Raw genomic sequence first — 17,581 nt, 5'->3', positions numbered from 1 at the left:
GTGCTTCCCTGTCAAGAACCCGCATGCTCGTCTCGCGTTCCGAGCGCCGGGTCATGGAGGTCAGAGTCTCTCCGCCCCCTTTGTCTGGATACTTTCTGTCTCAAAAAACCACACATCCTTTTTTTTTTTTTTTTGGGCAGATAAGATTTAGGTTTTTGTCATACAGACAAAATGCTCCCCCAATCCGCTCCATGCCTGGCGGGAATGAGAACGTTTGCATGTAATGTCCAGACTAGACTGCAATGATTGGACACATTGATTGTGGTAGTTTGATTTATTGATCAGTCCCCCCCCCTCACTTCTCAAATGTGGCAGGGCTAATCTCAGGCAGCTATGGACGGTCTTGTGTCTGGGTGGTGATAAGGTTCATATGAAAGGGAACTACACTTATCTTAATCACACACCGGTCCTTGCCCTGCCCTGTTTTTTTTTTTTTTTGCACCATATGTCTAAACATGGACAGCATGTGCACACAGCTACTATTTTGTCTCAAAATCAGGGGTCTCAAACATGCGGCCCGCGGGCCAAATGTGGTCCGCTGGACACTACTTTGAGGCCCCCGCCTTGATATGAAAGTTTAATGTTAGTGCGGCCCGCGCAAGTTTGATATGGATGCTGTATGGTATCATGTACCCAGAAAAAATTATTACGTTTGATTAATGTTCATGTTAAAGGTTAAATAACTGTTAATAGTTATCCTCCCTATCCGTGTGGAAGTGGTAAGTTTTTGGCTATTTAAGTTTAAAGGAAATAACTTGAAGGCTACCGTTTAGGTCGCTAGCTCTCTAGTTTTGCGAGTTAGCATGTGTCTCAAGACGCTGCAGTTGCGCAATACTATGTTGTAAACAACAAGGACACTAGTTTGAGGCCCCCGCCTTGATATGAAAGTTTAATGTTAGCGCGGCCCGCGCAAGTTTGATATGGATGCTGTATGGTATCATGTACCCAGAAAAAATTATTACGTTTGATTAATGTTCATGTTAAAGGTTAAATAACTGTTAATAGTTATCCTCACTATCCGTGTGGAAGTGGTAAGTTTTTGGCTTTTTTAAGTGTAAAGGAAATAACTTGAAGGCTACCGTTTAGGTTGCTAGCTCTCTAGTTTGCGAGTTAGCATGTGTCTCGAGACCCTGCAGTTGCGCAATATGTTGTAAATAACAAGGACACTAGTTTGAGGCCCCCGCCTTGATATGAAAGTTTAATGTTAGCGCGGCCCCGCGCAAGTTTGATACGGATGCTGTATGGTATCATGTACCCAGAAAAAAATTATTACGTTTGATTAATGTTCATGTTAAAGGTTAAATAACTGTTAATAGTTACCACTTCCACACGGATAGGGAGGATAAGTTTTTGGCTATTTAAGTTTAAAGGAAATACCTTGAAGGCTACCGTTTAGGTCGCTAGCTCTCTAGTTTGCGAGTTAGCATGTGTCTCAAGACCCTGCAGTTGTGCAATATGTTGTAAATAACAAGGACACTAGTTTGAGGCCCCCGCCTTGATATGAAAGTTTAATGTTAGTGCGGCCCCGCGCAAGTTTGATATGGATGCTGTATGGTATCATGTACCCGGAAAAAATTATTACGTTTGATTAATGTTCATGTTAAAGGTTAAATAACTGTTAATAGTTATCCTCCCTATCCGTGTGGAAGTGGTAAGTTTTTGGCTTTTTTAAGTTTAAAGGAAATAACTTGAAGGCTACCGTTTAGGTCGCTAGCTCCCGAGTTTGCGAGTTAGCATGTGTCTCGAGACCCTGCAGTTGCGCAATATGTTGTAAACAACAAGGACACTAGTTTGAGGCGCCCGCCTTGATATGAAAGTTTAATGTTAGCACGGTCCACGCAAGTTTGATACGGATGCTGTATGGTATCATGTACCCAGAAAAAATTATTACGTTTGATTAATGTTCATGTTAAAGGTTAAATAACTGTTAATAGTTATCCTCCCTATCCGTGTGGAAGTGGTACGTTTTTGGCTTTTTTAAGTGTAAAGGAAATAACTTGGAGGCTACCGTTTAGGTCGCTAGCTCTCTAGTTTTGCGAATTAGCATGTGTCTCAAGACCCTGCAGTTGCGCAATATGTTGTAAATAAAAAGAGTATAAATGTGACTATAGTCGTGTTTTGTCATGTCTACAGGGCTCTAATAATGCTTTGTTCATTTTAATCTGAAAAAAATAATTTGTCTACCCGCGAACTATATGTGGTTTCTTAAGTTTTTATTATTTGCTGTTTTATTATTATTATAATATTTATTTATTTATTAATGATTGATTGATTTTCTTTATTCTTGATTTGTTTATTTATTTTTCATCTTATTTTGAGTAGAAAAATAAAAAGTAAGATATTTGAGATTTTATCAGAGCTTTTCTTGTAGAAAATTTTATTTTTTTTAATTTTTTTTTGTTTTTTTTTTGAAAACCTGATGCGGCCCAGTCTCACCCAGACCCTAGCTCCAGTGGCCCCCAAGTAAATTGAGTTTGAGACCCCTGTGCTACACTTTTAAACCCAATTCTGTGTGTATGTGTATATATATGTGTGTGAGTGCCTGTGTTTTTGCATGGGTGCAGTGGGGGGTTGTGAAGCAGTACAGTCACCAGGCAGAACAGAGTGGATCTATAAATTGACGGAATTCAAAGCCTCCAGCATCGATTACCATTATAACAAACAGCAGCACACAGAATGTCTGATTATTTTCAGACAAAGATTCTGTGCTCTCAGCAGCAATTCTGCTGATGCTGTCACAGTTTCCGACATCTGCCTATGATTGCAATTAGATGGGATACAAAAAGAAAAATAATACCCAATCTGCATTTTCCTCTCTCCTTTTTTTTCCCCCCCCCTTGTACTTTAATTTGTGCTGTCCAAGCCCTGTGCGCACAATAGTGATTTTAACTCAGCCCACCTCTGCGCGGTACCTTACTTGTCAACATTTTTCCACCGCCGTCTTTGCGAGAGGCTAAAAAATAGCTTACTACTACAGATGTAATCAAGATGCCTCATTTAATGAATCAGTGTCACAGCCTCTCTATGCAGTTAATTAGTGAATCCTGCATTTTTCCTAGAACGCTTCCACTTCCGCAGAAAATCAGCGCATCTATACTTGCTTTGTTGAAAATATCACCGAGCTCAAAACCTGCTGAAACTTGTCATATTTGATGTCCGTTTTCTCGTCATAATACTTAGAGCTCGGTTCTTTATTGCAGATATATTACCGCCGCCATTTTGCAAGGGCTTTGTTCATATATCAGCCGACGGTACCACGCCCTGCAGTCGTTACTGAGGCATAAACCCGAGCCCTCTTAATGTGCAGCACTCGAGTCATCTTGGCGTTGTTGTATGAATGTAACGATTCCTCGTCGATGTCAATGTATCGATTTTATACTTCGATTCGACCGAAGCCTCCGCGAGTCCTCCCTTATGGGGGGTGTACGTACAATATATTGATTTCAAGGTCAGCAATCGATCGTATAGGCTTGACAGTGTTCACAAATTAGCTTCATTGCATGTTTAATAATAAAGAAATGCTAATTATTGTGTGGGGAAGCAGTTTACATACATCCGTAATTCCCTTGCATGAAAAGGTTAGGTCAGAGGTAGCAGTTCTGGGAATCTTAACCCAATTGGAATTTCATGGTTTCACTCTATTACGGTTTTTCAGAAATATATTCATTCATAAATCAAAATGTTTTGTGAATTAATCGAATAGAATAGAATTCTACAGAAATTAATCTTCGACAGGGCTCACTTAAGTCAAAAAATATGCATATTTAAGCAAATTTAATAGTAATAATTTCTAAGCATAAAAAAATGGCTAAATCAATTGTGAGACACACAAGCACCAGACCAGGTTTGAATGATCTCACAACAGACACAATAATCCCAAATAAAAACACGGGCTACTAATGCGGCCGCTACCTACGCAAAGCTGAAACTCAACTCTGAATGCCCAGTGTCACTTTCTGTCGACTATAGTCACATTTATAATCTTTTTATTTACAACATATTGCGCAACTGCGAGGTCTTGAGACACATGCTAACTCGCAAACTAGAGAGCTAGCGACCTAAACGGTAGCCTTCAAGTTATTTCCTTTAAACTTAAATAGCCAAAAACTTACCACTTCCACACGGATAGGGAGGATAACTATTAACAGTTATTTAACCTTTAACATGAACATTAATCAAACGTAATAATTTTTTCTGGGTACATGATACCATACAGCATCCATATCAAACTTGCGCGGGCCGCAATAACATTAAACTTTCATATCAAGGCGGGGGCCTCAAACTAGTGTCCTTGTTATTTACAACATATTGCGCAACTGCAGGGTCTTGAGACACATGCTAACTCACAAACTAGAGAGCTAGCGACCTAAACGGTAGCCTTCAAGTTATTTCCTTTCAACTTAAAAAGGCAAAAACTTACCACTTCCACACGGATAGGGAGGATAACTATTAACAGTTATTTAACCTTTAACATGAACATTAATCAAACGTAATAATTTTTTCTGATTACATGATACCATACAGCATTCATATCAAACTTGCGCGGGCCGCACTAACATTAAACTTTCATATCAAAGCGGGGGCCTCAAACTAGTGTCCTGCGGGCCACATTTGACCCACGGGCCGCGTGTTTGAGACCCCTGGATTATAGTCTTTGAGTCAAATTGTATTGTATCATTCTAATTGTCGCATGGAATCAGAAGCACGGAAAATTATACTAATCAAATCGCTACTGGGTGGGGTCAATATTGGGATGTTTTTTTTTTTTTTGCAGAAAACATCCAACCTTTTATGTCAAAGAACACATTTATTTTATGTTGAAACTGTTTTCTTCTGCGGCATTCAGCAACACTTTGAGCTTTAAACCCATTTTCCGGCATCCAATAAGCTAGAGGTCTATCATATTAAAGCCACTAAGCTTCTAGCTTCTTGGTCTTTGTTTCATAGTCAGAAGCCACTGAGCTATCCCCTCACACGTTGACCTAAGGACACAAGGACTGAATCTGTGTGCAAATTCCCTCTTTCCTGTCCCTTCAACCCACATGACAGGTTTGCTCTCCCAGGGGGTCATTCATCAATTATGGCTGGATGTTTGACTGGCAGAGGCTTAATGACAGGAGCTCTGTATTGACCCGACTGCCACACACTCAAAATTTGGTCCCACGTGCCCTTTTTAAAACCTGTCAAATGATTAAAGAGACCGTCTTCTTTTTTTTTTATGGCAAACTTAACTCATTTTTCAGTTTAAAAGCCTTTAAGAACTATGTACTGTACTTGTATTTTCAAACCATTCCATAAAGCTACTAGTTACTTTTTTTTTCTTCTTTATTTTGAACATGAAAAACATCCAAAGCACAACAAACCAACTAAAATCAATCCAAATAAAAATACCTATACTTTCCCAAAAAAGTAATTGAATTAGTGTCAAGGGAGTTTTTCTGGTAGATTAAAAAATGTCATGATTAGAGCTCTCTAGACATGAAATAACACCCCTATAATCGCCTTTACATTTGTACTACCCAATAGAGTAGACAAAATAAGGGGAAATACCATGATTAGAGCTCTCTAGACATGAAATAACACCCCTATAATCACCTTTACACTTGTACTACTCAAAATAGTAGACAAAATAAAAGGAAATATCACGATTAGAGCTCTCTAGACATGAAATAACACCCCTATAATCACCTTTACACTTGTACTACTCAAAATATCAAAATAGTAGACAAAATAAGGGGAAATACCATGATTAGAGCTCTCTAGACATGAAATAACACCCCTATAATCACCTTTACACTTGTACTACCCAATATAGTAGACAAAATAAGAGGAAATATCATGATTAGAGCTCTCTAGACATGAAATAACACCCCTATAATCACCTTTACACTTGTACTACCCAATATAGTAGACAAAATAAGAGGAAATATCATGATTAGAGCTCTCTAGACATGAAATAACACCCCTATAATCGCCTTTACACTTGTACCACTCAAAATAGTAGACAAAATAAAAGGAAATATCACGATTAGAGCTCTCTAGACATGAAATAACACCCCATAATCATCTTTACATTTGTACTACTAAAATATAGTAGACAAAATAAGAGGAAATATCATGACTAGAGCTCTCTAGACATGACATAACACCCCTATAATCACCTTTACACTTGTACTACCCAATATAGTAGACAAAATAAGAGGAAACATCATGATGAGAGCTCTCTAGACATGAAATAACACCCCTATAATCACCTTTACACTTGTACTACCCAATATAGTAGACAAAATAAGAGGAAATATCTTGATTAGAGCTCTCTAGACATGAAATAACACCCCTATAATCGTCTTTACACTTGTACTACCCAATATGGTAGACAAAATAAGAGGAAATATCACAATTAGAGCTCTCTAGACATGAAATAACACCCCTATAATCACCTTTACACTTGTACTACCCAATATAGTAGACAAAATAAGAGGAAATATCAGGATTAGAGCTCTCTAGATATGAAATAACACCCCTATAATCACCTTTACACTTGTACTACCCAATATAGTAGACAAAATAAGAGGAAATATCATGATTAGAGCTCTCTAGACATGAAATAACACCCCTATAATCACCTTTCCACTTGTACTACCCAATATAGTAGACACAAAAAAGAGGAAATATCATGATTAGAGCTCTCTACACATGAAATAACACCCCTATAATCACCTTTACACTTGTACTACCCAATATAGTAGACAAAATAAGAGGAAACATCATGATTAGAGCTCTCTAGACATGAAATAACACCCCTATAATCACCTTTACACTTGTACTACTCAATGTAGTAGTAAAAATAAGAGGAAATATCATGATTAGAGCTCTCTAGACATGAAATAACACCCCTATAATCACCTTTACACTTGTACTACTCAATATAGTAGACAAAATAAAAGGAAATATCAAGATTAGAGCTCTCTAGACATGAAATAACACCCCTATAATCACATTTACACTTGTACTACCAAAATATAGTAGACAAGTGTTGTTATGTTATTATGTTAGTATCATAATAACAACATGCACGGGGAGAACATGCAAACTCCACACAGAGATGGTCGAGGGTGGAATTGAACTCGGGTCTCCTAGCTGTGAGGCCTGCGTGCTAACCACTCGTTCACCGTGCAGCCTCACATTTTACTCAGCAAAAAAAAATTTCTGGAGGCTCTCTAGTTCCACATGGTAATTATAATAAAATTATGATAATGTACTTTTAATTTACCCTAGTTATGACGTTATTTGTTCTGAAATGTCAAAAAAAAAGGGGATGACTTTTTTCCCCTCGCTTTTAATGATGTACAAAATTCCAGGATGCTTCCCTGACTTAAAATCATAATATCAAAGTACTTCTAAAATCCACTCCAAGTCACATTTGGAGGAATTTAGGTTTGGTAAGCTTTTGGCCATCGGAGTCTCTCGTGGAGGTTGGCTGGATTTTGAAAGACTCTCTAATCTTTAGGACAGCTCAGCCTAAGATGGACTGTAATAACCAACGGAAACTTAGAAAGTCTTGTCGCATTATCCTTTTATAGCTTTAGTCTCTTGGGTTACTGTACAGTTGACCCGGAATGGCCCACATCATGTCAATTTCCAACATGCTAGTAGAGTTAATGCATGAAAATTAATGTGTTTTTATTTCCTGAATTAGGACCCAATAGGGCATTTGACTGTTTTACTTGCCAACATTATTAATTATAGTTGATATTATTATATGTTGCTGTTGCCGTTTTGACAGGTCTCGCAGCTAGGAGACCCGTGTTCAATTCCCCGCTCGGGCATCTCTGTGTGGAGTTTGCATGTTCTCCCCGTGCATGCGTGGGTTTTCTCCCACATTCCAAAAACATGCTAGGTTAATTAGCGACTCCAAATTGTCCATAGGTATGAATGTGAGTGTGAATGGTTGTTTGTCTATATGTGCCCTGTGATTGGCTGGCCACCAGTCCAGGGTGTACCCTGCCTCTCGCCCGAAGACAGCTGGGATAGGCTCCAGCACCCCCCGTGACCCTCGTGCGGATAAGCGGTAAAAAATGAATGAATGAATGAATTAATATTTATAGAGCCCTCTAGACATGAAATAACACCCCTATAGTCATCTTTCCATTCATATTACCCATTATAGTTGACTCTGTTGCCGTTGCCGTTTTGCCAGGTCTCGCAGCTAGGAGACCCGTGTTCAAATACCCGCTCGGGCATCTCTGTGTGGAGTTTACATGTTCTCCCCGTGCATGCGTGGGTTTTCTCCGGGTACTCCGGTTTCCTCCCACATGCTAAAAAAAAAACATGCTAGGTTAATTAGCGACTCCAAATTGTCCATAGGTATGAATGTGAGTGTGAATGGTTGTTTGTCTATATGTGCCCTGTGATTGGCTGGCCACCAGTCCAGGGTGTACCCCGCCTCTCGCCCGAAGACAGCTGGGATAGGCTGGGATAGGTTCCAGCGCCTCTCGCCCGAATACAGCTGGGATAGGCTGGGGTAGGCTCCAGCGCCTCTCGCCCGAAGACAGATGGGATAGGCTCCAGCGCCTCTCGCCCGAAGACAACTGGGATAGGCTGGGATAGGTTCCAGCGCCTCTCACCCAAAGACAGCTGGGATAGGCTGGGATAGGCTCCAGCGCCTCTCACCCAAATACAGCTGGGATAGGCTCCAGCTCCCTCGTGAGGATAAGCGGTAGAAAATGAATGAATGAAAAACAGTGAAGGGTCAACTATAATGCATAATAAGAGTGGAAAGATGACTATAGGGGTGTTATTTCATGTCTAGAGATCTCTATAAATATTGTATTTATAAATAAAGAATCCAGTTTTGTGGAATTGACTTATATAACCAATTAACCACAATTAGTGGCGGATGATATATATAGTAAATGATAGTAAATATACGTATATGTATATATATATATATATATATAATATATATGTATATATATATCTGCATGTAACGCAGTACAAACCACAATTTCGATTTCTAACTGCAGTTGTTCCAGGCCTCATTTGCCAAGTTGTAAAAGTGATGACTGGAATATAACAATAAGATTCCAGTCGTCCAAGTTGCTCAGTGACTTGTCAGTCCGGGGACTTGAACCGGTAGCCCTTCAAATTAACAGCCCTGACCGACAGCCTGCCACTGTCCCACGAGAGCGCTGAGGTTGAAGTCTCATCCTGTCCTTTTGCGCCCTTTTTTCCTCATGTGATGATTTATTAAATTGCCTTTAAGTAAGACTGCACATTAATTAAAAGGCAGTCAATTGAATTTCCCCGTGTCGTATATAAATCCAAAGTGCTAATTTGAATCCCCGGCGCCGCTTTTCTATTGTACTCTAGTTTTTTTTACAAGAAAAAAAAAAAAAAAACTCCCAGTCAATTGTAATGAATGTCAGTAGAAAATGAAAAGAAGGTGAACATACAGCTGTCTGTTCATTCCATGCTTAGTATAGCAAAGTAGACTTTAGAATCTCCTTTCTTTTTTTTTTTTTTTTACACTTTGCTGAAAGAGCTGGGAATTGGATGACTGATCGATAATATTGGATTTGCGGATAGCGTGCAGTGCAGCAGAGTCCAGCATGAATGCAAGGTTCTGATGAAGGGGCCAGCTACACAGACAGCTCTGAATAGTGGATCAGACACGTTGCCTGGGTGGAGCTCTCGTTTTCCTATAACGACGTAAACAAGCAGTGTGCACAAGACCATAATGAAGTAACTGCAGCGAGCGTGGTTGTTGTAGCGAATGGTCGACTTGGCCGACTTACTATGGTACCTATTATGTCATTGGATGCTCATATCACCTCCTACTTCGGTATGTGACAAAAAAAAAAAAAAAAATTAAACCAGGGGTCTCAAACACGCGGCCCGCGGGCCAAATGTGGCCCGCAGGACACTAGTTTGATATGGATGCTGTGTGGTATCATGTACCCAGAAAAAAATATTACGTTTGATTAATGTTCATGTTAAAGGTTAAATAACTGTTAATAGTTATCCTCCCTATCCATGTGGAAGTGGTAAGTTTTTGGCTATTTAAGTTCAAAGAAAATAACTTGAAGGCTACCGTTTAGGTGGCTAGCTCTCCAGTTTTGCGAATTAGCATGTCTCTCAAGACCCTGCAGTTGCGCAATATGTTGTAAATAACAAGGACACTAGTTTGAGTCCCCCGCCTTGATATGAAAGTTTAATGTTAGCGCGGCCCGCGCAAGTTTGATATGGATGCTGTATGGTATCATGTACCCAGAAAAAATTATTACGTTTGATTAATGTTCATGTTAAAGATTAAATAACTGTTAATAGTTATCCTCCCTATCCGTGTGGAAGTGGTAATTTTTTGGCTATTTAAGTTTAAAGGAAATAACTTGAAGGCTACCGTTTAGGTCGCTAGCTCTCTAGTTTGCGAGTTAGCATGTGTCTCAAGACCCTGCAGTTGCGCAATATGTTGTAAATAACAAGGACACTAGTTTGAGTCCCCCGCCTTGATATGGAAGTTTAATGTTAGCGCGGCCCGCGCAAGTTTGATATGGATGCTGTATGGTATCATGTACCCAGAAAAAATTATTACTTTTGATTAATGTTCATGTTAAAGGTTAAATAACTGTTAATCGTTAACCTCCCTATCCGTGTGGAAGTGGTAATTTTTTGGCTATTTAAGTTTAAAGGAAATAACTTGAAGGCTACCGTTTAGGTCGCTAGCTCTCTAGTTTTGCGAGTTAGCATGTGTCTCAAGACCCTGCAGTTGCGCAATATGTTGTAAATAAAAAGAGTATAAATGTGTTTTTTTTTTTTTTTTTTTTTTGGAAAACCTGATGCAGCCCAGTCTCTCACCCAGACCCTAGCTCCAGTGCCCCCCCCCCAAGTAAATTGACTTTGAGACCCCTGCATTAAAGTTGTGGTTAGTGTTTCCCAAATATTGCCAATCAATATAAAGATAGAAAAATAGATTTCATGACGCATTGGCCTGGTTTAATTGGAACAGTCGAAGCTCCGTTTCTCCATAAGGGTATTTGTCAGGTTATTGGTTTTCTACACGTGACTCTCCACCGCCCTCCCCCAACCCCCCCCCCCCCCCCCCCCCCCCCCCCCCACTTCTCTGCCCTGCCCCTCACTGGCGCTCGCTGCATGGCTGTTGCAAGTATATTGATTATTTCAAGTACTGATTATCTAAAAGGCCTTGTGCTATGCAGGCATTGGATTTATTCGCTTTAATTATTTATGGCTAAAGGCTGCCTGTAAGTATTAGTGCTACAGGATCATTATGATTACTCCCGTAATATTCATTCTATTTTCCTATTATATCTTTTATGTTCATGCACACCGTTTTACCGTAGATTAAATTGCTCTTCGTCTCACTGTTCACTGTTCACTGTTCACTGCTCACTTCTTCGTTTTTTTTTTTTTTTTTCGTGTGCTTGCAGAGAGAGCTCAACTCTGTCGCGTCTGAGCTGGCGGGTCGACAAGAGGAGAGTGAAGACTGCCATCGACATCTGGTAGAACTGAGCAGGGAGTTCAGGAGAAATGTACCGGAGGTGAGCTTCCAAATCCCTTCAGACACACTCTTAAGTCGTTGTCACAATCCACTTTGTACAAGGATTTATGCATTTCGGTAGTAACAAATACTACATAATACTGTAGTAACGCTTACCAGTACTAGATTCTGTTGCCCTTCTATTGCACTGATGCAAGACTTAACGTCAGGGATGTCACAAGGTCTCGTTTTGCAGGGATTAAAACATGACAAGATTTCTCGTTTTTTTTGCCCGAGTGGTACAAAAAGGTGATGATGCAACTCTACAATAGAAGAGAACATGTTTGATGCCGTTTTAAGATGAAAAAATACAACCATGAAGTGCCGTATTGCCGTTTTTATATCGTTTATCCTCACAAGTGTCACGGGTATGCTGGAGCCTATCCCAGCTGTCTTCAAGCGAGAGGCGGAGTACACCCTAGACTGGTGGCTAGCCAATCACAGGGCACATATAGACAAACAACCAATCACACTCACATTCAGACCTACGGACAATTTGGAGTCGCTAATTAACCGCCGTGCAGCCCAGTAATAAAATTATTTTTTCCATATTTAAAAAATGTAATAAAAATATGTAAACTAATAGAAATCAAAATACATCGAAATTAATATTTTAAGTATTTTTTAAAAATTATTATATATATAATATTGGTGTTTTTTATACATTTATTTTTTGGCAATATTCATTAATTCATTCATTCATTTTCTCCCGCTAAGGGTCGCGGGGGTGCTGGTGCCTATCCCAGCTGTCTTCGGGCGAGAGGCGGGGTACACCCTGGAGTGGTGGCCAGCCAATCACAGGGCACATATAGACAAACAACCATTCACACTCACATTCACACCTATGGACAAGCATACCCATGCCCCTGGTAAGGATAAGCGGTATAGAAAATGTCGGTTCAGTCCTAAATGGACTAAAAGACCAGGGTTCGATTCCCTAGGTTCAAGGCTTAATTGGCCACTCCAAATTGTCCATAGGTATGAATGTGAGTGTGAATGGTTGTTTGTCTATATGTGCCCTGTGATTGGCTGGCCACCAGTCCAGGGTGTACCTGGGATAGGCTCCAGCATACCCACGACCCTTGTGAGGATAAACGGTATAGAAAATGTATGGATGGATGTTTCAATTGACCGAGGAATCGGTTCAGTTCTAAATGGACTAAAAGACCAGGGTTCGATTCCCTGGGTTTGAGGCTTAATTGGGACTCCAAATTGTCCATAGGTATGAATGTGAGTGTGAATGGTTGTTTGTCTATATGTGCCCTGTGATTGGCTGGCCACCAGTCCAGGGTGTACCCCGCCTCTCGCCCGAAGACAGCTGGGATAGGCTCCAGCACCCCCCGCAACCCTCGTGAGGATAAGCGGTAGAAAATGAATGAATGAAAAACAGTGAAGGGTCAACTATAATGGGTTATATGAGTGCAAAGATGACTATAGGGGTGTTATTTCATGTCTAGAGATCTCTATAAATATTCATGTGCCCTGTGATTGGCTGGCCACCAGTCCAGGGTGTACCCCGCCTCTCACCCCAAGACAGCTGGGATAGGCTCCAGCATACCCACGACCCTTTATGTATGTATGTTTCAATTAACCGAGGAATCGGTTCAGTCCTAAATGGACTAAAAGACCAGGGTTCGATTCCCTGGATTCAAGGCTTAATCAGGACTCCAAATTGTCCATAGGTATGAATGTGAGTGTGAATGGTTGTTTATCTATATGTGCCCTGTGATTGGCTGGCCACCAGTCCAGGGTGTACCCCGCCTCTCGCCCGAAGACAGCTGGGATAGGCTCCAGCACCCCCGCGACCCTCGTGAGGATAAGCGGTACAAAATGAATGAATGAAAAACAGTGAAGGGTCAACTATAATGGGTTATATGTGTGCAAAGATGACTATAGGGGTGTTATTTCATGTCTAGAGATCTCTATAAATATTCATGTGCCCTGTGATTGGCTGGCCACCAGTCCAGGGTGTACCCCGCCTCTCACCCCAAGACAGCTGGGATAGGCTCCAGCATACCCACGACCCTTTATGTATGTATGTTTCAATTAACCGAGGAATCGGTTCAGTCCTAAATGGACTAAAAGACCAGGGTTCGATTCCCTGGATTCGAGGCTTAATCAGGACTCCAAATTGTCCATAGGTATGAATGTGAGTGTGAATGGTTGTTTGTCTATATATGCCCTGTGATTGGCTGGCCACCAGTCCAGGGTGTACCCCGCCTCTCGTTTGAAGTCAGCTGGGATAGGCTCCACCCGAGTGACGATAAGCGGTATAGAAAATGGATGGGTGGAGTTAACATCATGAAAGATGGGAACCAAAACTGTTTTTGTTGCGTTTATAATAAAAAAAAATATATTTTTAATCTTTACACAGGAAGTCCGGGAGATGGTGGCACCAGTTCTCAAGAGTTTCCAAGCCCAGGTGAGTGATTGACTTTTTTTCACATTTTACAAAACCCATTTTCAGCCAAAATAATCGATTTTATTTGTTCCTGGAACCACAGATTGATTTAGTTAGATCTATCCCGAGCACCACGTGCGCTTCTGTCTAGCAGGAATGATTTCATAGATACGGTGGAGGAATCCATTGCATACATTTCATCTTACCGCTCGCTCATCGGGTGCTTATTGACTGATGCCTTTTCTGTCAAAGTGAAGTAGCATCTATCTGCCATTAGATGATCAGATATCTCGCTTCTCATATTTTCTTGCCGAGACAAGCCCTCATTTCCTGTTGAGATGGTGCATTCGCTGTCCCCCCCCCCCACCCTGTCTGACGGTGCCATATTGAAAAAGTCATCTGATACCTACCACGTCTCTGCTTCATCCATTAAACCAAGGTCATAAATCACGTTTGTGTGCTGCGTTATGGTTCGCAAAGCAGACACTTATGGAAATGATACCACAAACATGTTCCTGGTTTTTTTAAACCTTCTCTCTTCTCCTCAAAACTCCTGCTGGACTCTAACCTGAAAGCACCATCGCTGGTAAAACTTGAGAACACAATGCAATGGATTGTTTGGCTCTCTTGGAAGTGATTATTGGCAGCTTCTTTTTAATGCTTTATAATTGACTGCGTCCAAGCAAGCGTGTTCCCTGGCAACAGCGATTACGTTCAATACTATGCTGCACAAAATGTTGGCTGATTTGAGTTCTAATTCAATTAGAGCGACTGTAAAGTTGCACAAATATCAGAAGCAGCCTTCCATATCTTTATTGTGCAAACAGGAACCCCCAGGATTCATTTAAGCGCCATTGATGTTTGACAACTGGGAGTCTAGAGATGTTCCACAGTAGATAAAATAGATGGCTGATAATGAGCCATTATTTTTCTTCCTTTTTTTTTTTCTTGTTAGCTGTAGTCCCCTTTAGGTGTCTTTTGGTTTCCCCTGTGTAACCTACACACATTTTTATTCAGGCAGCTTCTGGTGCTTTTTAATGCGCACGGCTGGGCAAATGACTTTCAAAAAGTAATTACATAAAGCTACTAGTTACTTTCCCGAAAAAGTAATTCAATTAGTGTCAAGGGAGTTTTTCTGCTAGCTTCAAAATAGACAAGAGACAGGTTTTTTTTTTAAATAATGAGAGGTGTGTTTATCACTGTTCATTGGTTCAACACCCGGCCGTGACAAGGAACCCCCACAAAGCAGGATTCCTTATTTATGAATTTAATATTTAATTTGAGCATAGAAAACTCATTTACAACCTTCTATATATGTTTATCATGGTTAGAGCTCTCCAGGCATGAAATAACACCCCTATAATCGCCCTTACACTTATACTACCCAATACACTAGACAAAATAAAAGGAAATATCATGATTAGAGTTCTCTAGACATGAAATAACACCCCTATAATCACCTTTACACTTGTACTACCAAAATATAGTAGACAAAATAAGAGGAAACATCATGATTAGAGCTCTCTAGACATGAAATAACACCCCTATAATCACCTTTACACTTGTACTACCAAAATATAGTAGACAAAATAAGAGGAAACATCATGATTAGAGCTCTCTAGACATGAAATAACACCCCTATAATCACCTTTACACTTGTGCTACCCAATATAGTAGAACAAATAAGAGGAAACATCATGTTTAGAGCTCTCTAGACATGAAATAACACCCCTATAATCACCTTTACACTCGTACTACCCAATATAGTAGACAAAATAAGAGGAAACATCATGATTAGAGCTCTCTAGACATGAAATAACACCCCTATAATCACCTTTACACTTGTACTACCAAATATAGTAGACAAAATAAGAGGAAACATCATGATTAGAGCTCTCCAGACATGAAATAACACCCCTATAATCATCTTTACATTTGTACTACTAAAATTTAGTAGACAAAATAAGAGGAAACATCATGATTAGAGCTCTCTAGACATGAAATAACACCCCTATAATCACCTTTACACTTGTACTACCCAATATAGTAAACACAATAAGAGGAGACATCATGATTAGAGATCTCTAGACATGAAATAACACCCCTATAATCACCTTTACACTTGTACTACCCAATATAGTAGACAAAATAAGAGAAAATATCATGATTAGAGCTCTCTAGACATGAAATAACACCCCTATAATCATTTTTACACTTGTACTACCCAATATAGTAGACAAAATAAGAGGAAATATCATGATTAGAGCTCTCTAGACATGAAATAACACCCCTATAATCACCTTTACACTTGTACTACCCAATATAGTAGACACAATAAGAGGAAATATAATGATTAGAGCTCTCTAGACATGAAATAACACCCCTATAATCACCTTTCATTTGTTCTATCCAATATAGTAGACAAAATAAGAGGAAATATCATGATTAGAGCTCTCTAGTCATGAAATAACACCCCTATAATCACCTTTACACTCGTAATACCCAATATAGTAGACAAAATAAGAGGAAATATCATGATTAGAGCTCTCTAGACATGAAATAACACCCCTATAATCACCTTTACACTTGTACTACCCAATATAGTAGACACAATAAGAGGAAATATAATGATTAGAGCTCTCTAGACATGAAATAACACCCCTATAATCACCTTTACACTCGTACTACCCAATATAGTAGACAAAATAAGAGGAAATATCATGATTAGAGCTCTCTAGACATGAAATAACACCCCTATAATCACCTTTACACTTGTACTACCCAATATAGTAGACACAATAAGAGGAAATATAATGATTAGAGCTCTCTAGACATGAAATAACACCCCTATAATCACCTTCACACTCGTACTACCCAATATAGTTGACAAAATAAGAGGAAACATCATGATTAGAGCTCTCTAGACATGAAATAACACCCCTATAATCACCTTTACACTTGTACTACCAAAATATAGTAGACAAAATAAGAGGAAACATCATGATTAGAGCTCTCTAGACATGAAATAACACCCCTATAATCACCTTTCATTTGTTCTATCCAATATAGTAGACAAAATAAGAGGAAATATCATGATTAGAGCTCTCTAGACATGAAATAACACCCCTATAATCACCTTTACACTTGTACTACCCAATATAGTAGACAAAATAAGAGGAAATATCATGATTAGAGCTCTCTAGACATGAAATAACACCCCTATAATCACCTTTACACTTGTACTACCAAAATATAGTAGACAAAATAAAAGGAAACATCATGATTAGAGCTCTCTAGACATGAAATAACACCCCTATAATCACCTTTACACTTGTACTATCCAATATAGTAGACAAAACAAGAGGAAACATCATGATGAGAGCTCTCTAGACATGAAATAACACCCCTATAATCACCTTTACACTTGTACTACCCAATATAGTAGACACAATAAGAGGAAATATAATGATTAGAGCTCTCTAGACATGAAATAACACCCCTATAATCACCTTTACACTTGTACTACCCAATATAGTAGACACAATAAGAGGAAATATAATGATTAGAGCTCTCTAGACATGAAATAACACCCCTATAATCACCTTTACACTTGTACTACCCAA

The 17,581-nt window shown here is 39.5% G+C and overlaps 1 protein-coding gene across 6 annotated transcripts in view; it reads left to right on the top strand.

Moving 5' to 3' along the window:
- The window catches only part of cux2b (cut-like homeobox 2b), a 184,147-nt gene that overhangs the window by 74,554 nt on the left and 92,012 nt on the right, over positions 1–17,581 (top strand). For all 6 annotated transcript variants that reach the window (XM_058071245.1, XM_058071246.1, XM_058071244.1 and 3 more), the window contains 2 exons: positions 11,448–11,558; positions 13,932–13,979. In XM_058071245.1, the coding sequence (XP_057927228.1) occupies positions 13,944–13,979 (36 nt within the window). In that variant the 5' untranslated portion in view covers positions 11,448–11,558; positions 13,932–13,943. The remainder of the gene's footprint in view (positions 1–11,447; positions 11,559–13,931; positions 13,980–17,581) is intronic.

Source organism: Doryrhamphus excisus, chromosome 4, assembly GCF_030265055.1.
Source record: "Doryrhamphus excisus isolate RoL2022-K1 chromosome 4, RoL_Dexc_1.0, whole genome shotgun sequence".
Taxonomy (NCBI): Eukaryota; Metazoa; Chordata; class Actinopteri; order Syngnathiformes; family Syngnathidae; genus Doryrhamphus; species Doryrhamphus excisus.
The sequence above is the reverse complement of the archived record's forward strand: the minus strand, read 5'-3'. Positions and strand labels throughout refer to the sequence as shown.